This window comes from Chinchilla lanigera, unplaced genomic scaffold (assembly GCF_000276665.1).
Source record: "Chinchilla lanigera isolate Chin_1 unplaced genomic scaffold, ChiLan1.0 scaffold00001, whole genome shotgun sequence".
Classification (NCBI taxonomy): domain Eukaryota; kingdom Metazoa; phylum Chordata; class Mammalia; order Rodentia; family Chinchillidae; genus Chinchilla; species Chinchilla lanigera.
The window spans coordinates 14,157,540-14,184,730 of NW_004955402.1; the positions used below are offsets into that span (position 1 = coordinate 14,157,540).

Here is a 27,191-nt window from a genome sequence, read left to right on the forward strand (position 1 = left end):
CTGAGACATTTACTTCATTAACTTTCTGCCCTCTAAAATGCACAGCCAACAACACAAGAACAAAATGAAATGCCATACTGATTTTTTAAAGTTAACAAAACAAAGAAAAACTCAAACCAAACAGAAGGATTTCGGCCAAACAAACTGCAGTTAAAGCCAATTTTGCAAGGTTGAACTGCAGCATTTTCAGCGTCTCTGCCATACGAGCATTACATTTACTGGAACATCACAGTCATAAGATCATGACTATGCTAAATAAAATAAAAAAGACAAAATTAAAGACAGCTACAAGAGCACACACTAGCTACACAAGATCAGCAAGCTGTTTCCTAAAGGCACTATACTTATATGTAATATTTTACATATGTAAACACACATGAGGCAAAAAAATTGGATGGGATTTATGTAAATAGAAAATTTCCACTGAGGAAAAAATTATTTATAAATGTTTTAGTCTTTTTATTGTTGTTAGAAATGGCAAGTCATGGTTATACGTTTTAAATATTTGTAAGGTAAGGAAATTATGTTGATTGTTTTGGGCTCCCTGTAACTTTCAAGACAGCCAGCGACTAGTATTCTACAAGAGCTTTGCATGGGCAGAAGTTGTCTTATGCAAGAATTTTCATTCCTGTAGAAGGGGATATATATGTGTGTGTGTGTGAAGGTATATAGATACCTCCTTCGTAGTAATGTTGTGAGGAATCCTCATAAGGCCTATCGTAGCCTTGTTCAGGATACGACGGTTGCTGATAACCGTAATCATTATGACCTACATCAATTCGACAAGAGACAGGAAGAAACGTTAATGGCCACTGAGTGAAAACCCTAAAAATATTTAAACTTTCAGATAAAATTGAAAAAAAGAAAAAGAAATGGAAATACATAAAAAATAATTTCAATTGCATTAGCCAAATATTTACCAATGTGATTGCTTTCATCTTGCAATAACGTGCAAATTTATTTAAAAGCAAAAAGCAGTCGTTTTAGAAACATTATTACACTTATCCTCTTAACTCTGATAATCCTCATTAAGGAAGGGAAAAAAACTTTTATCTTCCATTAAAAAAAAATTAAAAGCATTTAGGCCTTTCACATGTAAATAACTTGAATTAAATTAGAATGAACAAAGAAAGCAATTATCATATTTTGTCAAACACCTGTTCTGTTGGTCTCCAATTCCACAGCATATGCTAAAAACAACACATAATATAAAAGAACTTCATAACTTTTTTCCCCTGAAAGAAACTGAAACACATTTTTCATGCTCTAGTCTAACATGTGCTTGCATACAGTACATGTACCTAAAAGTATTTTAGATGCAAATATTTATTTAATGCTGTTAGAGATCTTTAAAAAATATTTCTAAAGCTTAATAAATATACATCTACACAAAATCAATACTGTTTTAAGTTAGAGTATATCTTTAAGACAAAATAAACTTCACCTACACGGTAAATGGACTTTATTCATATCCTTAATTTTCAATAAAAAATTGTAGAAAATAACCTTTCATATTGTTAAAACTGAATTAAATTTTATAAGACTGTTTAATTAAGGGTGAATATATTTCTTAATAAATGTTATACTTAGCACCCTAGTATTTGAATGCTCCCAAACAATTTAGTATCTACATCAAGGGTTGGCAAATTATGGCCTACTGTCTTAATATGGCCAGTGGCCTGTTTCAATAAATAAAATTTTATTGAATATATTCCTGCTAATTCAGGTAACTACTGTCAATAGCTGCTTGCATGCCACAGCTAAGAGTGCCACAGTTGAGACCAGGATTATATGGCCTGCAAACACTTTACACAAAAAGTCTGCCAACTCTTCCTCTGTATGTTTACTGGCACAAATATTTGGACACGAGAAAAACTAGCCAACCTATTGTTCAATACAATAACTGTTGCTATGATTAGAATATTTTATGTGCATATTAAGAATATATATATGCAAAAATGATAGCATTTAAGCAAAAAGTCTACTAATAAATTATATCAAACTTATGACATTTTCCATATAGCTACATTTTGAATAGAAAGGTCATACATGATGACAAACGGCATATTTCAGTGAATATTTAAGAGCAAGAAAAATGTCGATTTCAACTCAATTATGTGAAATGCATTTTGAACAATTACATCCATCATTTATTTTCAGCAGACTTTCTAATACATATGTTTTAACAAAGTATTGCTACTGTTACAAAGATACTTACAAAGTATCTTTACCTCTTTAAAGTACTTATACTCTACTATAAACTTTTATAAGCTTTTATAAAGTTTTTAAATAAAAAACAATACCATGTCTATACATGAATAGCCAGAAAATGTAAAACTTTAAAAATACATTGTTTTAACCAGAATTATCCATATATGTCATCATTATTACTAATAAATAATGATTGTATGCAAAACTTGAGAGGTGCTTGCTCTGCCATAATCAGGTCCTCTACAGCAAAGAAATCCATGACTCTAAGCACTAATGCAACCTTATGCTTTACACACTGACCAAAGAAGACAGGTGAAATGATTTTTCAGGTACACTACATTATATGTATCTTCCCACTCGCTGCCTTACAGTAGTTTCCAGTCAATGGCTCCAAATGCTTTAGCTTTAAGTATTAGTTTCTCCAAGTAATTTACATTAAATACACCAACAAAGCTTATTACATACATCAATCTTTTGATAAATCCTTTCATAATGAGACAAATGATTTTGTAATATAACCACTTACTAATTTATCAGTTTTATGTATTTGGATTATTTTTTCTCCAATATTGTAAGATTTTCAAAAAGAAAAACTGAAAGAACTGCACAGTGAAAACCTAATAGTAGTAAGCTCACATTATTCCTTTTTTTCCCCTCACATTATTACTATTTACATTTTCTTATAGTGCAGTGCTTATTTACTAATCAATTTTTCACAATCTAGCTTCCTACTTCAAAAAAAAACTAAAATAAATAACTACAAAAATAAATAAATAACTACAAATCTAGCTTGCAAATTGCCTTGTGTATTTTATTAAATCTATATATAGTTATATTAGAATATAATTTAGCTCTCTAAAATTCTTCTGAAATGCAACACTAATAAAATTGTAGTACTATGAGAAGTATGCAACATTAGCCAAAATGATGAAACCAGGAAAAATGTTCCAGAATTATATTCTCTATATATTTATATACTACATAAAAGTAAATGAGTAGGTAGGTGAATCTTACAATATATCAATTATATCACCAAAAAGCTAGGTTTTTTTTAAAAAAAGAATAAGACAGTAACATAAAAGGATTCTCTTTCATGTAAGAAAGAATTCCAATGACAGAATGTGATTCGTGATGGTAATAATGGAATAGCTAACAAAATATACCTTGAATTAGATGAAAAATTGCCGTTTTAGATTACTGGAGTGTTTCTAAACTCTGAATAAACAAATTGGGAGTTTCTTCATCTTCATTAGAATGCTCTGAATAGCTTTCCATATCAATACTAGGGAGGCATAGAATGTGGGAAGGTTAAGATTAGAAGAGATTACCATCGGGGTAATACTGTTGGTTCATGCCTTCTGGAGGACCTTGTCCACCATGACTGTATTGGTCCCCATAATAGTCTTCCTGGCCTGAGTACTGCTGAGGTGGGCCTGAAAAACCACAATCAGTCAAGATGTAAACGATTTATTCATGATTCATTCATTCTCCGTATCATCAAGGGCTTTCTTTCTTATCTAATGTTGTAAGAGATTATTTCTCAGTTGTAGACTCTCCCCCAATACTCTGGCATCACTGATACTTTTAATTATTCATAAGCAAAAGATATACATACATACCGCAGTTCCACATATCACTTTTACAAAAAAACTAACATTTAAAACCATACCTATAAATACCAAACAATACTCAGAAAAACATGAAGGAGGTTCAACCTAAGAGAAAATTAATTTTCTTTTTATTTTGACATTACAGCACCTAGAAATTTTTTTTTTAAATAATAACTTTATTCCTGGCTATATATTTAGTTAACTTCTAAAAAAGAAAATGTAAATTTTTGCTGTAAGTTGAACTTTTTATACAAAATTTTATAATGTACCCTTTCCTCAGAAAATAATAGGTAAAAGAAACCTAGAAATACTAGAAAGTTCCTATCCATTTCCTGACCTTCTGTACCTACTATAACCACTACCTTTTGGTTGAAAAATACATATATCAAGAAACAAAGCCCTGACTTTGCCTCTAGATGAAAAGCTCATTAAAATTTAAAACCTTTCAATTACTGTTATTTATATCAAGCAGGAAATTTCCCAAATGGAACTTACCCTGCTGAGGTGGTCTGTAGGGAGGAATCTGTCTCTGCCCCATCATATGATTGCCTTGGTTAACCTGACCCATCATTCCCATTGGGGGCTGCTGTCCTTGGTAGTGCTGCCCGCTGCCCTGTGGCATATTGTACTGTTGAGAAGGAGGCTGCTGATGCATCATTGGACCTGAAAACAGGTAAAACATTATGCACATACGTTTGGGACACATATTTTAACATCAAGAGAATTTCAAGAATCTTCTACTACATAATGCACAAAATATATCATTAAACACACTGATGTCAAATAAAAACAAGTCTTTGAATTAAAGCTCAAATGTCTAAAATAACCCACAAACATGGGAAAACAACTATGGCAGTTGATCTGAACTCCACCAGAGTATTTTAGTCCTTTTAAAAAAAAAAAAAACAGAAACTGGGTCTGCAGGTTGAAGCCTATAATCTCAGGTGTTACGCTTGTGTCTAATCGAAGCCTCATCTGGTCATGGGGAGAGGGGGCAGAGGTGGCTAGATCTAGAGTGTGTGACACAAAACTGATTTACAGTGCTACGATTAAGTGACCTAGGATTAAGAGTATGAGTGCTATCTGCCCTAAGGGCAGGTAGCCTGGATTAGATACAAGGAAAAGAAAGAGGCTTGTTGCTGGTCCCTTGCTTGCTTGCTTTGCTTCTTCCCACCATGAACTGTTTCTCCTCTGCAATGCCTCTCTGCCATGCCACTCTGCCTTGGAACTAGCCGCTTATGGACTGAAACCTCTACAAGCTGTGAACTAAATAAATCTTTCTGCCTTTAACTTTTGAGTGTCAAGTATTTTGTCTAAGCAACAAAAGAAGTAACTAAGATACCAGCACTCTGGAAGGCTGAAGCTGGAGGATCTCAAGCTCAAGCCTGGGCAACCTAGCAATTTAGGGAGACCCTGCCTCAAAAGTTTTAAAAATTTAAGAACAGCTGGGGATATCACTCAGTGAAAAGGCCTTGGGTTCAATGCCCAGTATCTCCCCCAACACACAGAAAAAAAAGATGTATGAAGACCCTATATGTATTTTGCATTTTAAATATTTGACTATACAACACAATCTTTCTAGGAAAAAAAAAGCAATCTTGCTGCTACCCTAGGAAAGACATCATAAATAAATTTCACAAAAATCACACAATGAATGTGTCATCAAACCAAGGGAAAGAAACTAAATTTCTGGATTTTCATTTCAATATTTTTCAAGAACAACTTAATAGCAATAGGCACAGAAACTACACAAACATTTACAAGTAGTGTATCAGTACAATTTCATAAACTTTGATTTTAGAACAATATTTTAAAGGGTCTTCTTTCCCCTTCTAATTCTTTTACAACAGCTTGATAAACTAAAAAGTTTTATTGAAATGAAAAGGTTATAGTTCTTTCTAATAAGTCACTAAAGCATACACAAAGATGTGCATGTGCACACATGTACAGACTCTCTCTCTCCCTCTCCCTCCCCCCTCATTCCAAAACACCTAGGCAGAGAAGCTAGAGGTTCAGAAATTAGGTATAGGTTCAGAAATTAGAACTATGTGATTTCCAGAGTGAGCAATACTAGGGTAGCCAAACGATCACCACTATGGAATCACACAACAGTAAAAACATCATATAAAATAATCAACAATGGCTCTAAGGTCCCCTGCTGCCATCTACTAATATATGAAATTCCTTAGAGTTTACTGGGCCAAGCTATGGAACAGGGAGCTCATTATTCTGCCATTATACCCATTTCTGTCTCGGAAGTATGCATGAGTCATCTCCCAGTGTACTGCTTACATAGCTACACATTCCTCCCTTTACTGACTTGGGGACAATTTAAGAAGAAACTACAAAGGCAAAGACTAGAGAACTTGGAAAAGCTGTACAGGCAAAAACTGCCCCGATGAGCCAAAAGCTCGCTGTTTATTTAAATAAACAACTATAAACAAAACAAAGCAAGCCTACCTCTACTGACCTACAATAGCAACAGTGTCAGCAGAAGGACTTCACATCTCCTTTCCTATGTGAATCATTTTATCTGAAGGAATACTCTGTCAAAGCTAACTTTTTCCTCCTATGCACTTTCTCTGTTCATCTACTTCTTTTCAAATTCTTCTTTTCCTTCCCTCTAATTTTCAAAGGTTACTGAGACCCTTCTTTCAACAAGGAAATACATGTCTAACAGCAGGGACAAGGTAGCTCCCCAAGTGGAAAGGATGAGAAATCACCATGGAATGCACCCACACACTACGTGGTGAAGTGCTTTCACATTCCCCTCTTGTAACAAAGGAAAAGGATCCCAACTTTCAAGTTTTTTGCGAAGGAATTCAGAGGTCAAAATCATACAGCCACTAGATATTGACTGGAAAGACAAAGTACATGCTTGTGTTCCACTATTTTAACTGTTTCAAGTTCATAATTCAGAAGCAAAAGTGAGAAAAGAAGGATAAAGTGGAGAGAAAGCTTTGTAAGTAAGAAGGGGAAGAAGGATTGAAGGAAAGAGAGGCAAAGGGAACCGGAAAAAAGAGGAATCAAGATATATGCATATCTAAATGGTACTAACAAATTTAATACCTTTAAAAACTCAATGATGTATATAATTCAATGTGGGAAATTTCTGTACATTGATTATATATCAAAATTTTTAGAAGTCAGAAATAAGTTGTAAAACACTAGTGAGTTTCACGTTATACTTTTAAATATACTTTGCATACAACAAAGAACCTAACATTGACATTCATAATTTGATAGGCAATCTGATTGGGCATTTGTGTAAGTGAAGGTTTTATCACCTCCAACAATGTGTAAAAACCCTGTGCTTTAACTGAAAGTAACAACAGAACTAACACATACTCTACGTACCGGACCCAAAATTAAGAAGAAAGCAAAGCCACAATAGCCAGGAGGAAAAATCCAAAAAGACATGTAACAACAAAAATTTAAGCTTCACTCTAAAAGGAGAAAATAATTCTTGCTTAAGCCCTAGACAGAAAAGATCCTGCTGCCTGCGCTTCATCTTCTGGGACTGTCAGCAGTTCCACTCCCAAAGAGCTCAATTACCACCCTTCTTTTGTTCGCTGTCACTTCCCTCCCTCTGAGGATCTCAGCATCGTTCAGGATCAGGCCTAAGACCACAGAGAGAATGGAACAGGCGAGCACGACTACAACAAGGTACTCTCCATTGTTTCCTGGAAGTTTTATTCATTAAAGATAAAAAATTACAGCTTTATGACTTCAACTCTGATTGTTTAGAAAGCATGTATTTCCTTATGATACAGAAGTGTGCTACACCGCAATGTGTATTACCGCCTGAGATACACTAATGGAAATAAGAACCTAAATCTCAAAAGGCTCCCCCAAAATAAGTTTCAAAAATGTGTGCTAGAGTAAAATATTATTACAAAATGAGCCTATTATAAGTAACAATTTTCTGCAAACAATAACTACCACATGCTTAAGGGGTACTACTCAGGTTTTACATAAACCATTCTGATGTTAAGATTCACTACAAAGTGTCATAATACATACACAAAGATTCTGCTAATATCTCAATTACTTACAATATATTTTTTCTAGGACATAAAACAAACAATACTGTACCATTTTTTCTCATTTTAAATTTTATACTCTACTAGATAGTCTATGGAAACAATGTCCTATACCTTAAACACATGGAAGATATTTCCAAATTACTGTACTGTACTTTTTACTATTAGAATTTTTTTTATTGTAAATTATTAGGTAAACAAACATTTCAGGATTGAATTGGAATACATATATATCAGACACAAGGCAGGAGACACAGTGAAAGAAAAAAACGTGAGGAGGACTGTCACCATTTCTGTAACTTGAAATAGGTAGGCAGAGTTTGTACAAATATCGAGTTTTAATGGGTCTGTGAAGAATTTTGAATGATGTAGTTCTTAAATGTTACATATACACACACATATGTATATATTCACATCTTCAAAGCAAATTAATAAACTACAGCTCTACAAATTGTATGATTTATCTAAGAATTACTTTAAATATATGGTTTTAAACGGTAGCTAATATTTAATGAACATTTATGATAAGCCAAGCACTAAACTAATAGGTTTATATGTACTATTTGTCCTCCTGAAAACCTTATGAAACAGGTAGTATTATCAGCTTCATTTTACAACAAGAAAGGTTAATCTTACAAATATTAAGGCTCTTACTCAAAGTTACATAGCTACTAAACGGGGAGAACTCTAGAGCCCCAACTCTTAAACCATTACATACACTTCCCTTCCAAAGTCTAAGCATATTTATCAAATGTCATTTTCTCAAGAAAGCAGTTTTAAATAATTTATATCCAGTATAAAATATTATCGTATGATACATGAAGTCTTAAACCTTCACATATCTATGTTATAATAAATATCAGACCTTCTCACATTTCACTACTTATTCTGTAACTATTCAGTCTCAAATCATTTATAGCTCTCATTTGAAGGTAATACTAATAATCTGTTTGCAAGAGAAAAATCCCTATACTCCAGCAAATTCAATTAGCTAACCTACTACCTATTTAAACAGTCATTTAAAATGAAAACGACTTTCTACATAACTAAACTGTCCACATCTGTCCACATCACAAATTTTCAATAGCTCACAGTGAAGATGTTTGAACGTAATGCCAAAGATAAAAGAACAAGTGTCAAGTATCTAAGAAAATGTATCAGTAGCTCAGAAGCTTGGTAAATTCACCACAACTAAATACAGACTTAGCGAGTACCTAAGTAACCAATGAAAATAAAACGATAGAGTTTAGCTAGTGAAAACAACAGCTCATGAAGAGATACAACCTTTCAGGAACATGAAATTTTTAGAGACGTTCTCATAAAGTATTGAAAGACATTAAAAAAATAGTACCAATATGTTTTAATATTGTCATCTGTTTATTTAATGACACAGACCATCTTTATATGCAGATATTGGCAGTCACCATTTCTTAAACTTGTAATCCTCAACCACGGGTAACTTTGCACCCTTGGAGATATTTAGCAACTTCTGGAGACAGTTTTAGTTGTTACAACTGGGGTGGGGGAACTACTGCCACCTAGTGGGTAGATGACAGAAATACTGCTAAACATTCCATAATGCACAAGACAGGCTCTCACAACAAAGGATTATCCACATCAAAGTATCAACAGTTAAGAAATCCTGGATTTCGCAAATGAACTTTAATTCATGTGTATGTTTACAAACTACTCTGGGAACTACATTATTTATTGATCTTCCTGATGACTGAAAACTGGAAAGGGGATACAGCTTAATAAATCTAGCAAAATAAAAGGCTAGCCTATTTCTTACAGTTAGACAGCCTCTCTTTTTTTTAAAAAAATGGTTTGGTTTGGTTTTGGGGGGGTTTTTTTTTCCCGGTACCGGGAATCGAACTCATGACCTTGTGCCTGCCAGGCAGGTGTTGTGCTGCTGAGTTAAATCCCCAGCCCCTAGACAGCCTCTCTTAAATGATCCCTCTTAAGTAGTTTCATCTATACTGTACAAGAATAATAATAACACCAAACTGCTGCTGACTGAAACACTCCAACAGCTCTCCACTTACGTGGCACTGGGGACAATCAGCTGTGAAGACCCAACTCACCCACACAGGCAGTCGTGGAGACGGGCTGTGTTGAAACATCAGGCTCTAGGTTACTCACTATGAATGCTGCGAAGTTATGAGCCACCTGCACATAAGAGATTACTCTGCCCAGAAAAACTCTGAGGGAACAGGCTACAAATAAGCATGTTTTGGGCTATTTATTAAAACGTAATTTGTAAGACATACCATGTGAATCATCAGTTGCATACCTGGCTGTTTATCCCAGAGAAATGAAAACTTATGTTCAAATAAAAAACATATCTAAGGGGCTGGGGATTTAGCTCAGCAGCACAGCGCCTTCCTGGCAAGTGTGAGGTCATGAGTTTGATTCCCAGTATGGGGAAAAAGAAAAACAATAAAAAACCTATCTACATGGGCTGTTAATAGCACCTTTATTTGTAAAAGCCAAAAACTACAAACAATCAAAATGTTTCTCAAGTGGATAGCTAAATGAATTACAGTATATTCATACATGGAATTTTACTCAGCAATAAAAAAGGAATAATTATTAATGTATACAACAACTTAGTTACAACTAAGGGATATTACTTATGTTGAGTGAAAAAACTCAAAAAGCCAAACCCTATACAATTCCATTTATACAATATTCTCTAAAATACACAATTCAGTGGAGAAGAGGAGTAATGGGTGCCAGAAATTACAGGCGGGGTGGGGCACACAGACGTCTCTACGATGCCGTTGTAACTTTCTGTGAACCTGTCACCGCTTTAAAATAATGAACCTGAATTTTAGTTGGTTGCTACTTAGCTGAAACTCATCTGGATTTCGTCTCTCAAGCCCCAAAGATTTTGGTATATTTGACAATCAGCCATTTAGCTGACAGCAACTGACAAAGCCTTCCTCGTTTCACTCCTGCAATGACAGCTGATGGACAACACCACAGAGAAGGCCCTGGTTTTCTAATCTGCTATGGCAGGTGCACTCCTACCTACCTAACTAGCCAACGAACGGGACAAAGTGGTGGACAGAGAATAGAGTTCTTGACTTCCTAGAACTAAAGAGTCCAGGGAAAATACTAACAAATATTTACAAATTATGTAATTACAAATAAACTGCTGCTAAAAGTACCTACCTATAGCCTAGTAATTCATAAATATAAAAGTGATTTTTGTCTTGTTTTTTATATTTTTCAAATTTTTCACATTAAAGGTTAGTGTTTTTATAACTAGAAAATGGTATTGGGAAAAGAATTACAACCTCAAAACACTCATCCAATGATTAAAATATAAAGAAAACAACCTGTCTGAACTACGGTATAATGGCTGTAACATCCCTAAAACACTGTCTTTCAAAAACTTAACCAATTTTAACAACGAAAAGAAACAGGGTACACCATTCTCATTCATTCAAAGCACTTGGGAAATCGAGCATAACGCTTCCGTGGAATATACAAAATAATTCTCTTGCTTGTAAATTGTCCACGTTGTATTTGAAACTCAGTATATTATGCTTCACATATTTATATTTATATTCAATCATATCAATACTGGAGAAAGGCCAGTCTTGGAAACCATCCCCTATAATTTCACAGAAGTGAGGCCAGTATTGGGGACTGTCCCTATAATCTCACCCCTATAAATAATTATAATTATATATATATATATATATATATATATATATATATATACACACACACACACACACCCCTATACTTGAATAAAATTTACTAAATTGGAGACTCCCGTAGCACCTGAGCTGGGTTAGGGTCTGGGGTTGTTTTGGTCTTTATCTTAAAATGTCCACCAAATGCTCACAAGTGGAAGGATGGGCCCCCAAAGCAGCAACGCTCACAGGTGGAGCCCTGAGGGGGCAACTGGGATCATGCAGGCTCTGACCTCCTGAGGGGACACACCTGTTTAGGGCGCCCGGCATACCGGGCTGCTGAGACATGGTGGTGGAAACCTGAGGAGGCAGGGCCTAGTTAGAGGCCACAGCGCACCTACGGTGTGCCCTGGACAGGCCGCAAGTCACAGGACCAGCAACCATGAATTGAAACCTCTGACACTGTAAAGCAAAGTAAGTCTTTCCTCCTTTTAAGCTAGTTTTCTTAAGTGTTTTGTCTCAGCAAGGGAAAGCTGCCACAGGGGTCACAGGGCAGGGTCACGACTAGAAGCTGTGGTCAACTGCAGGGACAATCAAATCTACACAGCAGAGCCGCAATATAAACGATGAACAACAAGGCCCAGGTGTGCTACTCTAGTCAACAACATTCTGTGCGATGCATCGCACACGCGTGTTGTAGAGTAAAGCATCCTGCCTGTTCACAAAGAAAATGCAAATACTGCATCTGCTACCTCTTCCGATTCTGCCTTGCATAATTCTTCCTCTGGCTGAATCTTTTCTCAGTAATAATTTGTATCAGCTGTATCTGGACCGTAAGCAAATGTCAAATCCAAGTTCTGATGCTATTTAGAAATAAATGCTTTTTTCATAAAAGTCAATACTGTCACTTTCAGAATCCTACCAGTAGAACAAACAATTTTTAAAAGTTAAAATTCCTACCTCCTAAAATTAATCTAAAAGTCACATAAAGCTGAAAAAAATCTCTAAGGAACTCCTTCAAATAATAAACAAATAAACCACAGAATGTAGAATGTGAACAGCCAATTCACAGAAAGCATGCAAACAGGAAATACATGAGTTCGTGTGTGTGTGTGTGTGTGTGTGTGTGTGTGCGTGTGTGTGTGTCTTTTTGAGACAGGATTTCGCTATGTAGTTCAGGCTGGCCTTCAACTCACTTTGTAGCCAAGCTGGCCTTGAAGTCACAGAGACCCTCCCGCCTCAGCCTCCTGGAGTGCTGGACTTACAGACCACACCCAACAGAAAATAAAAGTCTTAAAAGAAGAAAGAAAAATTAAGGTGATTACATTTTTTCCTGTATGTTTAGCAAAGATTAAGAAGTTTAAGAACCACAGGGTATGAAGTGAAAGAAGTACTTTCATACTCTGGTGGGATATGACCTCACACATCCTCTGACTGAAAACGATTTCTCATACAAGATTTTAAGATCTTGTATCTTACCCTAAAAAATCTACTTCTAGATCTTACAAAAATCTTCCACATATACTCAAAGATACAGGTACAAAGACATACCTACACACATATGTGTATATGCATACAAAGAATGCTGTCATTTTAGAAATGATGTAAACCTGTACACGGTGACAGCCAAGAGGCACAGGCAGTGTGTCTCTTTAATTATACAAAATACATTTGTACTATTAAATGCTAAGCTGTCCTGTTCTAGTATCAAGTCTCCAGATCAGTCTAGCCAAAGGATACACTGATAGAAAAAATGGTATTTAAAAATCATTTAACATTACTCAAACAACACTGAAACCAAAAATAAATTACACACTGTAGCTAAAATAAGACAACAGTTGACAAACCAATCTCAAAAGTGTTGATTACTTAGGCCAACTGTGCTATGTAAACTATGGTATTTCACTTAATCTTACTTCAGTCAAAGATCTGAGCTCCGAACTGCAGATCTACATGCATAGAACTTACAATATGCATTCTTTAACACAAACGTAACAACTTACAAAACTCTTTGTATTTGACCAATTAACAAAATTCTGTTTAACATGGAAAGCTACAACTACTAATGCTTAGGGATGAATAAAATATTCTGATTTCATCAAATATAATGTTGGCCATCTTCAGAAGGCCTTTCCATTCTCATTTGACACTTCCTACTGTAATAAATATATTTGTTGCTTTATTAAATATTTAAATATCCAATATTTTAAATGTTACTCTTTACTAATTTTTAAGTACTTTAATATTTAATATTTTAAAGGCACTAACTCTAGGTTATTTATGACATTTGGCTCCAACTGCTATTTATGCAATAGATGTCTTGTGCCTAGCCTGAAGAATGGTTCTCAGCACTAGGGATATACAGGCCACAAACAAAATAAATACTTTCTTGTCTTTTTAAGGAGGCTTTTGAGTTTTAAGAGTTTATTGTCTATACATAATTTTACTAAGTAACACTGGACTCACCCTTAGGTTCAAAGTGATAAATCAATGACCTTTATCCCTAACATGAAAACAACGTGGAAAATGTCCAATGCCAGAAGATTTTAAGAAATAAATCACCATTAAAAATTTGCCAAATCTTTCACATGCAAGTAAAAAGTCCTCTAACAGAGTACAGGGAAAATATTCTATTAACTAGCAGCGCATGGTGGCACAAGTCTGTAATTCCAGCACTATGGAGGCTGAGGCAGGGGATCACCTTGAGTTCAAGGCCAGCCTGGGCTACATAAGGGTTCAAGACCAGCCCAAACTATATAAAGAGGTCCCATCTTTTAAAAAAAATAAACAAAAAAACCAACCAATCTATTAAAATATGAGAAAACATTCTGCTGAAGTAATTGAACTTTTTTTTTTTTTTTTTTGAATTTTAAACTTCTAAAGTACACTGGAATACACAATCGGGAAACGTAACAGAGTCATTTGTTGATGATTTTCTCGGTTTTAAAGACAGTCTTACCATGTTGCCCAGGCTGTCTCTAAACTCCTGAGCTCGTGGGCCCTCCTGCCTGGTGTCTCCAGTAGCTGGCACTACAGGCATGCGTCAGCATGCCCAGCTCTGTGCAGCTTCATTAATGACACATTTCAGGTAACAGGTTACTAAGTTTTTATTATGCTAGAACTTGTACTGATTCTTAAACATTTTTCAGTACATATTAATGAAGTCTAAAGAAATTCCGTAAGTTCATTACTAGAAATATCTTCCCTATAACACTAACATGGTATGCTTCATTACACCAGATTACTAGTATAAATCAGAAGGCTATTTCTCTTTATTTTTCAATCAAAACGATAAGTACACATACAAAATGTTTATCTTTTGCATTAATTTCAATCACACTCCTAAATTATAATGAAAAAATTTTAAGAGTTTATTTTTTTCCTCTAATTTCACTTTCAAAGTTGAGATAAAAGTGAGAAAGAAAGAAAGAGGGAGAAAGAGAGAGAAGGCAAAGAATGAATTCTTACATCAATTTGCAAAGGACAGTGAGGTTAAAAGAAATACGACAGCAAAGCCACTGGATGAATGCATCTGGACTCTGCCTTACAATGTTCTATTAGAAAACTACTCCTCCGCATGGGTTGGGGGTGTGTAATGCATGGATAGAGCAGTCCCAGGAGCAAGGCCCTAGACTAGAACCCCCAGGAAAAAAGAGAAAGAAAAAAGAAAGAATGAGAACAACAAACTACTACCACATTACCAATTAAACTTTCCCAAAAATCACTAATTAATGTATCAACACATACTATGCAGGGAAGTAATGTGCTGCATAATTGCCATTTAATTGTTCCCTTTAAAAACAAAATTCTTTGGATTATTCTTTTTTGATTTTGTTTCATCCCTTACCATAAATTTCTATGTTTTGTTTTGAGTCCTAGAAATCGAACCCAGGATTTTGCACTCTACCATTGAGTTATGTCCCCTTAAAATGTAGTTTAATCTAAAAAGTTTCACAAGTATTTCTTTTCCATTATTCTAAAAACTCATTAACAAGAAATACCTTTAACATTTCTTCTAATATTTCTTGAGAGGGAGACAGTATGTTGAAATATAGAGCTATTCAAAAGATTTTGCATGTTTAACTCAAAGAACAGTAATATTTTAATAAATGTGAGAAAATATAAAGGCAAAAATTTTCCTTTTACCGGGTTTTGATATTTTCTTAACTTTTTCATTTAAGATGTAGTCTCCTCTAATTCTTTCCACATACTTAGTCCTAAGCAAAAAAAATTAATTTTAACGTAAAATATGTAGTTTATATTTGTAAAAAGTAGCTGTGAAAATGCTTTATAATGAAATGAATGATAAAACTTCACTAATAAAACTTTTACCCTGGGGCTGGGGATTTAGCTCAGCGGCAAGGCGCCTGCCTGGCAAGCGCAAGGCCATGAGTTCGGTTCCCGGTACCGGAGAAAAACCAAAAAAAACCTTTACCCTGCTAAATAATTTTTTCATCAAATACATTCCATTTAACTAAAACATTTTTCTAAGAAATCTGTATTAGCTAACTGTGGTGGGTACAACTAATCCCAGCATTTGTGAGGTTAGGGCAAAAGGATCTCAAGTTCAAGGTCAGCCTGGACTACAGAGCAAAACTTCGTTTCAAAAAAAGGAAAGGAAAAAAAAATTCATGATTAAAGTGAATTAAATTCATGAGAAAATAGATGCTGCCAAAATATCCTATGACTTTCTTTTTTATTTTTGGAATTATCATTTTATTCTTTTGATTCAGAGATGTTAAAACTTACAAAAAGTTGTTTGTATGGGTTTTTTGGTACCAGGAATCGAACTCACAACCTCGTGCTTGCCAGGCAGGCGCTTGCGCCACTGAGCTTTATCCCCGGCCCCTAAAAGAAGTTTTTCATTTGTCCTGAAAAGTTGTTCAAACAACAAAACTTTCTTCAACAATTTTCATTTTCAAGTGCCCTCCATTTTTTCCAAATCACATCTCTATACTTACCTACTTTCTAGAGAACTCAAATTAGAGAACAAAACAAAAAGTAGTAAGTACTAAAGTAAAAGGAAAACCCCACATTCATAAAATGGGAGCTTATAAAAAGAAATAGCTGGTTCTTACATTTAAAACAACTCCTACGAGCATCTCAGTTCTCTTCTTTTAAACAGCAACTAGTCCCCACACATGCACTGCTATGTGGGTTATTTTTCTCCTCTTCCAGTCTCACAGCGCTGCTCCCCCCTCAACTTTGCACGTGCCCTGACTCTGCCTAACTCCGGGTTCCTAAGAAGTCACCACCGAGCCGCTGTTGGAATCAGCATTCACATTCGAACTCTCTCAGAAACATCTCTACTCCCTGCTGACCTGGCACTAACTGGATCTGGCACTAATCTTTAAGTGACCTAATAAATAACTTTAGGATAAAAAGAAAAGAAAATGAAGCAATACCAGATTTTGTGAAGCTACACTGACTGACAATTTAGTCTAGTGCCTCCTTGTGTTTTTTAGAATATCTCATCAAAACTATAAAAGGTATCTGTATTGATAGTTAAAAATTACAATGTAATATTTCATCACAATTTTTAGCAAAGCATTAACTTCCTTTATTTGCATACATTTTAGTGAGCTGTTGCATAATCAAAATCTAGGAAGTTTTATTACAAATACACTTAATTCTATCTCATATTCTTAACCCCACCACATTTTGTAAGTGGAAAAGCATTAAGCTGGCAATAAGCCAAATGTTTTAACAGGCAATTAGAAGAAAGAGCTGCTTACTGGTTTCTGGTTATTATTCGTAAAGAGAAACATGGTAACAATCTCACTCCCTGAGACTGGTAATACACTGCAATGAATGCCACTCTAAGAGTACCGTGGCACCTCCACAGCACGCTGTAGCAGGTAATCGCCTCAGTTACCTTTCAGTGCTGAGATACAGCATCAAAACCCTCACGTAACTCAACAGAAAAGCACATAAATTAATATACGGCTTGTAAGTAAGACACACCTTGGAGCAGATGATTTTTAAGAGGCTATACCTAGAAAGAAAAAATTATGTTTTCTCAGTTTTCTAGCTCTAAACGAATAGGTAATTCACTGACTAGCTTGAACAACAATTCAACTATAATGAATCTAAAATAAATTATCCAAAAAAAAGAAATAAAAAAGCTTAACAGTTAAAATGAGCAATTTAATGTCAAGAAGTAAATAACATGATTTAAACTACCTTCAAACTCAAGCTTTTACTTTTATGAATGAGCTAACAACTTAATAAAATCCTTTTACTTTCAAAGGCTAAAAGAGCACTCTAGGCAACAGGACGCAGAGCTGAGTTACCTTGGTTTGGCTGCATATTCATATTTGGTCGAGGGCCATAGTTCCCCATGGGCTGCCCCTGACTCATTGTCATTTGATTCTGCACTGGCATGCTCTGCGAGGATGGCACAGAATGGTTATAACCGCCCATGGATCCATGGCTACTTGAAGGCATATTCATGGAACTGTTTGTCATATTGAGTTGACTGGGTCCAGGTCCTTGCATAGGCATATGGTTAGGTCCTTTGAAGAAAAATGATCAGAAACAAAATGTAAAAGCTAAAAAGATGACTTATACAAAAGCACCTGTAAGGCATTTTTTGCATATTATAATTAGTGTTTAATCAACAGCAAATAAATGATTTACACAAATGACAGCACATACTTTAGAAAAAAATGTTATTTCCATTTTAGAGACTAAGAAGTCAGTGCTTTTAAAAGCCAGGAATATTCTGAAAAAGAAGAGTAGTAAGAGATTAGCTTTATAAGAAAGAAAAATACAGAGATGGAGTAATTAAAATATATTGCACTGCCCTTTGATACCTTTTGATGTGTGTTCCATAAACATGTATCAAGGGTTTTTTTAATCAATTTAATTTTCTTTATAAAGGAATTGTGACTAAGAGGTTATCTGGGCAAGCTCAATTAACACAAGTAGTTCTACAGTTAAATAATAAATATATTAAAACTAAAACAGGAAATTAAGAACTAGATACAAATTTGTATTTGTAAAAATGTTGGTTAGATGCTTTAAAGAAAATATACATTACTGGCCTTTCAATTTCTGCTACACCTAACTATGAACTCTATTGGTTAGGACAGTCTCTTTAACTATTGTTTTAGAAGTTCTGGACAACCTAGGTCATAAAAAGTTGTTTTAACCCTGTCTTATAAAAAAAATATAAATATTACAAGTAACCTTACACAAAAACCAAAAACATCAGGTCAACAAGTATATGCTTTTCGCATGCTGTCTTGGTCTTAGACTCCAATGTGATATAAGAGTTAAGTCAAAATCTGAACTGAAAGTACTACCATAAGAAGTCACACAACTCCCATCTAATGTGCACTAGCACTGTCCTTCCACTTTTAAAAATAATGCGTCCCAGTGCGCTCAACGTGGACTTGGCAAGAAGCTTTCTCCTGCAATCTAAACAACAGTTATGTCCTCCTCCTGCCTCCATACTGTGTGTGGGCCACTGATGCTGCAAGCCTTAGCGGGAAGTACGAGACAGCCGCTGACACCAGCTAGCCCTACACTACCGGTCACCATCGATCTCCTAAGCCAGCTACCCGCACTCTTCATCTGTTCTCCCCTTTGTTTCTTTCCGTCATCCTTGGACACCTAAGCTACCAACGGCACAATCAGCTGGAAAAGACACTATTCTAAGGGTGCTAGTGACCAACTTTAATAAATTGTTCTGTTACCTTAACTTTTAATTAACTTCTATTATTAATTGTATAATTTTTTTGCTAATAAAAAAATTTTTTCTTTAGAAAGTAAAACTATTTTCATGCTTAACGTAGAAAATACTCCACCAAAAATAATGGCTATGAGTTATTGCTGTTGCTACAAAACCAAAATAGTTTAAAGATACTTTTCAGCAAAGAGTAACTAGGAAAGCACCCAGTGGCCTGAAAGAGCATTCCAGGGACTCTGAAGTTAAAATGGGTAAGGAGAAAAGGAATGTCTCAACATATGACAAAGCTTACATTATTTTCAGTTTAATGTTGCCCCCAAATCAATTTCCACATGTATATTACAGTATTAAAACATATTCATAAAAAATCTAATTATTTTTAGTAATCTCAATGAGAAAATATTAAATACAGTAACACTGTAATGACTGTTTTGTTTCTTCTCCCCGTATGTTTTTTTTCCAGTGCTGTTATTTCTGAAATTTTTAAGTAAACAAAAACTCAGGGAAATGTTGATACCTTTTTAAACAATCTTAATTCTTAAGCAGTGGCACCATGCCTTTTTTCCCTAAAAAGCTTCCAAAGCCAACTGTACTGCATAGTTTCAGACAGACTAAATTTAGCCAGTTCTGTTCATCAGAGGAATGCTGTGTGTCAGCTACATCAAAGCCCAAGGGCAGCCTGATAAACACTGAATACAGGTCACGTAGCTCTGTAGCTAACAAACTCTAAGAGAGCTTGTACTCGGGGGCATTCAAAGCAGTTTTGTCATCAACAATCTAGTATCCCTTGAGCCCCCATGTCGTTTCAGTTGCTAAGCAACTCTGGTGTTAATGTCTTAGAGGAGAAAAACTTACCAGGCATCTGGCCGTTCATCTGGTTCTGCATGTGTGGTGCAGGAGGACCCCCACCTACCATTCCATCTGAAGGCATGTTGTGAGCACGCGGAGGTGGGGGGGGCCCGCTCTGATTCATCACTCCAGGACCCATAGGCATATTCTGTGTGGGTGGCTGAAAGAAGACAGTTTAGCAAAATAAGACAAACAGTTGGACTAATATATTAAAGATGCATATGGAATAACAGTTGCCTATATTATTAAGTTGAATAAGAACCAAACAAATGCATTTCAATTTCTTCTAATGCATCTAAGCAGACTTATTAATATCATATTTAATATCCTACAAAACTTTACAAAATAGCATAAGTATAGCACCCAAACACCTCAGACAAAATTAGACCACAATTACAGTGCACTTTAATTTATAAAATCTCAATAGTGAAATGAAAAATCTAACATTCTTTACAAACAGAATTCTCATGTATTTATAAACCATTTCTAATGTCTTTATTATTATTTAAGCTATGTTTAAAAATTTAAGCCTTCTTTCATTGTGAACGTTTGGATGCATTACTGATGATGGCTTTTACATGAAAAGATATAGTAACAAAAAATAATAAAAGGAACAAGGTCCTGAAACATATATATTTTTTATTGTCTGGTGGGTGCTGGGGGAGAGGCAGCAGTGGAGTGTGTTTTATAACACACAGACAACAGTTCAGTTCAACATTTTTGTGCCAACTACTGCTATAGATCGGAAACATTACTGATGGCCTCCAAGGGCACAGAGACAGCTGCCTCAAAAGGATGCCTCTGGCAAATTTCCTAATGAAATTTTGAAGAAAACCACTGACTAACCTTGAGAGTTCACCAAAGGGCGAAAGGAAAAATCATAGACACAAGATGGTCTGTAACACCTGGTTCTCTTCTTGGGGATATTTTGGTGGGGAAACCAAAAGGTTAGTGTTTTTCCCAAACACCTATTTTTTTTAAAAATTTTTAAGGGTAGAGGAGGATAAGAATTGTATTTTTACAGATCTACTTCTGTCTTCTTTCTTTGCTTCTCAACGGTCTGAACATAGTTCCATTCAGTAACTTCCTTCTACATTACTTGATGGCCAGTTACTTACTATGTACCTTTCCAGATTTTCTGAGCACAGTTGTCTATGGCACACTTCTTTAGCCTAGACACATAAGCACTCAAATTCCAATGTTTTTTTCCATCACCACCAGTTACAGAAATAACCAAGCACAACTCTAACAGCCAAAATCAGAATATTAATTTCTAACTAGTAAATCTAGGTAACTGCTTTTTTATTTTCTCATGAACTCTCATCTTACATTCTTATCTCACATCTTTAAAGAATTAACCTTGTTCCGTTTTCACAAAAAAAATTCCAAATATAACTCTTACTTCAAACTACCCTTTACATATCCTGTATCATCAAGCCTGCTTAACTTTTTGTAATTCAATTAATAAAACATCATTAGTCACTATTACCATTATGATCAAGTAACTTATACCAAATTAATGCCACTGCTAAGAAAAGTCATAAAAACCTAAACCAGGTATGATGGCATGCCTATAATCCCAGCACTCAGGAGACTGAGGCAAAAGGTTCACTGTGAGTTCAAGGTCAGCCTGCATTACACAAGTTCAAGACTAGCCTGGAATATGTAACAAGACCCACGACCAACCAAAATATTAATTAATTAATTAATTAAAATTAAATAATAATGGGAGGAGAGCTGGGGATGTAGCTCAGTGCTAAGCCTCTAGGTTCAATTCCCAGTACATACACAACAAAAAAAAATTTGTTGAGACAGGTGTGGTGAAACATGCCTGTAATCCCAGCACTCCAGAGGCTGAGGGAGCAGGATTGCTGGGAGCCTGAGGCTAGCCTATTCTACATAGTGAGTTCAAGGTCAGCCTGCATTACAGAGCAAGACTCCCTCTCAAAAAGAAGTCATAGGGGTGGGGAAATAGCTCAGTGCCACAGTATCTGCCTGGCAATCGCAAGATCCTGAGTTCGATTCCCAGTACTAAAAAAAAAAAAGTGTTTAACATTCTGACAAAAATGTATAAAACTGGAAGCCCCTGTAGAGTAACTTAGGCAAAGAGAAACAGGAGGGACTATACCTCTGGAAAGGAAGGAAGGACATAAGACTAACACAATTACCTAGGCTTTTTCCTCAAGTTTTCTGTGTACAGGGTAAGACAGCCCATGTAGAAAACAGCAGTCCTTCTGGACTGAAAAGAGTCAAGAGTTTTTGACCACCAGAAAGCAGAAACTAAAGAAAAGAGGACCAAGAGGTTAAAAAAGAGCAGGAATTCTAGAAAATAACAGGGGGCCAAAGAGCCAAGCAGAGACTCCAGCTGCTGCCCAGGGGCGGGAAGGCAAAGACTGGAGTGGAGCCCGCAGCAGAGCCTTCACAAACAACCCAGGTTTTCTCTTGTGACTTCAAAGAGTCTCTCCTTAGACTAAGGTCTACTTGCACCATATCAACCCTAGTGAATCTCATAACCAACCTTCAGTAGACTCAAGGTGACCCAGGCACTGACTACTCCTTATACTAGTGGAAAACAACTCTTTGGAAGAAAACAATAAACTTGAGCTTCTAAAGTGTTCATCTGTAACGTCTGACATTCCATTGAAAATTATACAAAATTCTACAAAACAAGAATGGAACACCCAATATGATGGCTACAAAATGGCATAAAATAGCGTAAGAGCAAAAACTGGTACATATGGTATATAGTAGCATAAAAGTAAAAACTACAGAAAACGTGGCAAAAACGTAAAGAAACAGAATTCCCACATATGCTGGTAAAAATGTAAAAAGGTGCAGTCACTGTAGAGAACAACTTGGCAGTTCCTCAAAAACTTAAAACCGTTAGCATGCGATGCAGATGCAGCCATCCTACCGCCTATATACACAGAGAATGCCAAACACATCCATGCCCATGCAGAATCTCCACGCACACGTTCACAATGGTCAAAAGATGGGAGGAAATCCAAAGCCTCGCAACTGATGAACAAAATGCAGTATATGAACACAGCTGCCAAAAAAGACAATTCAGCCACAAAACAGAAGCGAAAAACAAATACGTGCCACAACACAGACGCGCCTGAAAACATGCCAAGGGAAAGAGGCCACACACAAAGGGGCTGCACAGTTTACGATTCTATTTATGTGAAATGCCCCAGACAGGTAGATCCAGAGACAAAAAGTAGATTAGTCGTTGCCAGAGGACAGAAAGAAGGCAGACTGACATAAGACAGGAGCTCTCTTTTGGGGGAGATAGGAATGTTCTGAAATTAGGTAACAGCAATGGTTATGCAGCCATGACTATACTTTTTAAAAACTCTGAATTACAGACATGAAACAGTTAAAATGGCAAGTGTTATATAAATTTCATATCTATCTAAAATTTTTTTAAAAAGCTGAGCCATCAAGAGGAATAAAATAATTTTAAAAGGCACAAATCACTCAGATCTTGGAATTACCAAAGATTTTTACTGTCTGATATTTTCAGGGAAAGGGGAGGAAAAACAGAAAAGTTCAGCGAAGTTCTATAGTTCTCATATATGAGTCAAATTTAAACTCCAGAACTGAAAAATACAATCACTGACATTAAGTTGCAAACAGTAAATCAAAGGACTGGGAAAGAAATCTTTTGAGAAAATGATACAAAAGATAAAGAAGAGAAAACACAAGAGTGTTTACAACATGAAAAAAAGATCTAACATACATTTAACTGGAGTTACAACATAGAGGATACTAAATAAAACGCAGGTAGTATTTAGAGAATACTGATTAACTGTCTAAAGCTTACCAAAGACATGAATCTCTAGCATATGAATTATGAAGTTCTACAAAACTGAGCAGAATATAAAGAAAATCCTGTCCTACTTACATCAAAATACTAAACACCAAAGTCAAAGAGAAAATCTTGAAAGTGAGGAAAATAAGACATATTACCTTAAAACAGAAATAATGCTAACAACTAAGTTTTCTTTTCCTTTCTTTTATAGTACTGATTTTATTATTGGTTTGTTTGTTTGTTTGTTTATTTTCTTTTTGAGCCAGAATCTCACTGTACAGTCCACGCTGGCCTTGAACGTAAGTTTGTAGCCCAGACTAGCCTTGAACTCCAAACAGTCCTCCTGCCTCAGTCTCCTGAACAACTCATTCTTCATCAAAAATAATGGTGCAAGATAATAAAATGACACCTCTAAGGTGCTGAGAGACCAAAAAAAGAACCCAAAGCAATCAAGCTTGTATTCCACACTAAAAGAAAACATCCTCCCCTAACATGAAATAAAAATATTTTCAGATGAACGAAAGCTAAGAGAATCTCTTATAGGGATTCATCAAGAAAATGACCCTACTTAGAACACAAAACTTTTTATTCCTAAAGAGGAATGAAAAAATAAACATGTGGATATACGTAAGTTAATCCTGGCATTTAAAAGAACAATGACTTCCACACAGGGCTAAAACATATAAATATATAAAATACAGAAGACGACAAAAAGACAAAGCTGAGTGTGGTGTGGTGGTGCAGGCCTATAGTCCCAGAATCCAGGGAGCAGGAGCACTGCTGTGGGTCCTAAGCCAGCCTGGATGACATAATGAGTTCAAGGCCAGCCTGCACTACAAAGCAAGACCCTCTCTCCAAAACAAAAAAAAAAAGACTAAAGATAATAGGTGAAGGTAAACTGTTTATGCTTTCAGGCCACCTTCTAGCTTTTAAATGCATATTTAAGAAATGAAGAAAAGATGAAAAATTAGTGACATTAAATTTTAAACTCCATTAGCTAGGAAGAGAAATTCAAAGAAGTACAAAGAAGGAACTAACAGTCACCAAAAAAAATTCAATGAAATAAAAAAAGGCAGTTAAGAAAAAAATTAAGAATGCAGATAATTAAGAAAGCTTAAGGGCTGGGGATATAGCTCAGTGGCAATAAACACCTGCCGGGCAAGCGCAAGGTCTTGAGTTCAATTCCCGGAACCAAAAAAAAAAAAAAGGAAAGCAAGCTTAAAGCTGGTTCCTTTAAGAATATTAATAACCAACATCCCCCAGTAGAAATAATCATAAAAAAGAAAATACACAAATTTTAGAGATATTGAGGGTAGTCAACAAATATCCTATGGATATTTTAGATAGTTTAAAATAGCCTACAGATATTTTAAAAATATTAAGAAAACATTTAAAATAACTTTAATAATGCATTTGATAATTTAGATGAAATAAAATTTTTTTAAAAATGAATTCTTTGAAAAATATAGCTTAGACCAGTGATGGTGAACATTTTAGGGCTTTCAATGATACGAACAGCCTGCTGTGGCACGCGTGCCATAGATTCACCATGACTGGGTTAGACCTGGACACTAGAACTAAAAAATTTGAAAAATCCTCTATTAAAACAGTTTAATCCCTAATTTAAAATTTCCCTGAAGTAATTTCCTGATGTATATAGATTCTCTTCTGAACTATTAAGGGGTAATTAATATCTATGCAATACCTATTATAATCACATGCAATTTTCCAGAGAACAGAAAATAACCAGACCAATTCTCAATTCTTTAGGAGAGTAACCAAAACTTGAGAAGGATATTACAAGAAAAAAATACTACAGGCCATGTTCTCATGAACACACACAAAAAACACTACACAAAATTTTGTAATACATCAAAAAAACATTGTAAAAAATAAACTTTATTCCAGGATAAAAACTGACCTTACTTTTGATATTAATCAATGCAATGCACCCTATTATCAAAGTAGTATCTATATAATCACCAGTGATAAAGAATTTGACATAACCCAGTATCCACTCATAATAAAAACCTTCAGAAATTAAGAAAGGAACACGAACTTTTGATCTTTTTTGAGACAGGATCTCACTATACAGTTCAGGGTGGCTTTGAGCTCACTTCGTAGCCCAGGCTGGCCTTGAACTCACAGTGATCTTCCTGCCTCAGCCTCCCGAGTGCTGGAATTACAGGCATGCGCCACCATGCCTGGCTTAGGAACATGAACCTTTGAACCTGGGGACATAGCTCAGTGCCAGAGAGCTCAGTGTAGCAGAGTCCTTGCATAGCCCTGGATGCAAACAAAAACGAAAGACAAAAGCAAAAAAAGGCGTATCTTTATTGATTAAAACTAAATCCATACGCCAGCCATGGTAGCATATGCCTTATAATCTCAGTACTCAGAAAACTGAGCTTGAGGCAGGAAGCTTGAGGCCATGAATTTGAGAACAATTCGGTGTACACAGTGAACTGAAGCCCAGCCTAACCTACACAGGGAGACCCTGTCTCAAAACACAAAACAAAAAATAAATTTACAAAAAAAAATTATAGTTAACATCATCTTACCTAATGAAGTATTATTAGCCTCTTCCCCCTTAAATTCAGGAACACAGGAATACCCATTAACAAGTTGTACTTACAAACCAATAGATCAATGTTATCAAGAACAGAAACACAGTAGCAAAAGCAAATATAAAGACTGAAGAAGCACAAATGTTTTCACTGATGCCTGATTCTGTGCATACTTAGAATAAGTGAATATAGCAAGACAACTGGATGCAAGTTCAATGCACAAAATCTGACTACTCACTATACACTTCCAACAATTAGAAAATGAAATTTAAAAACTGGTAGCATATATAATCTAAAAATTCCAATCACTAGGGCTAAACCTAATGAGATATGCAACACCTCAGACCTAAATATTAAGAAAAAGTAAAGAGTTAATATAAACCTGCAAATATCTTCACTGACTGATGCTGACACATTATGAAAATAATGTTTCCCTAATGCTGACCTACAGACTCCACGCAACCTCTATCAAAATCAGAGCAGAAATTCACAAGCTGCTTCTAAAATGCGTGTGGAAATGCAAAGGACTTGTAATAGCAGGACAATTTCAAAGAACACAACAGATACGGAAACATACAATAAGCTACAATAACTAAGACAAGTGGGCAAGATGACCCATACCTATAACCCCAGCACTCTGGGTGGCCAAGGCAGAGAATCACAAATTCAATCTCAGCCAAGGCAATTTACTGACTTAGCAAGACACTATCTCAAAATAAGAGGAAAAAAAAAAAAAATCAAAAGCCTGGGGCTGTAA

General features: G+C 35.5%; 1 protein-coding gene across 3 annotated transcripts in view; it reads right to left on the reverse strand.

Annotated features, from left to right (window-relative positions):
* Positions 1-27,191, reverse strand: part of Ss18 (synovial sarcoma translocation, chromosome 18) — a 70,207-nt gene that overhangs the window by 17,279 nt on the left and 25,737 nt on the right. For 2 of the 3 annotated variants that reach the window (XM_005372726.2, XM_005372728.2), the window contains exons 4-8: positions 20,060-20,213; positions 17,805-18,026; positions 4,317-4,484; positions 3,540-3,644; positions 677-769 (exon numbers count right to left, since the gene is read on the reverse strand). In XM_005372726.2, the coding sequence (XP_005372783.1) occupies positions 677-769; positions 3,540-3,644; positions 4,317-4,484; positions 17,805-18,026; positions 20,060-20,213 (742 nt within the window). The remainder of the gene's footprint in view (positions 1-676; positions 770-3,539; positions 3,645-4,316; positions 4,485-17,804; positions 18,027-20,059; positions 20,214-27,191) is intronic. The other variant, XM_005372727.2, reaches the window with a different exon arrangement.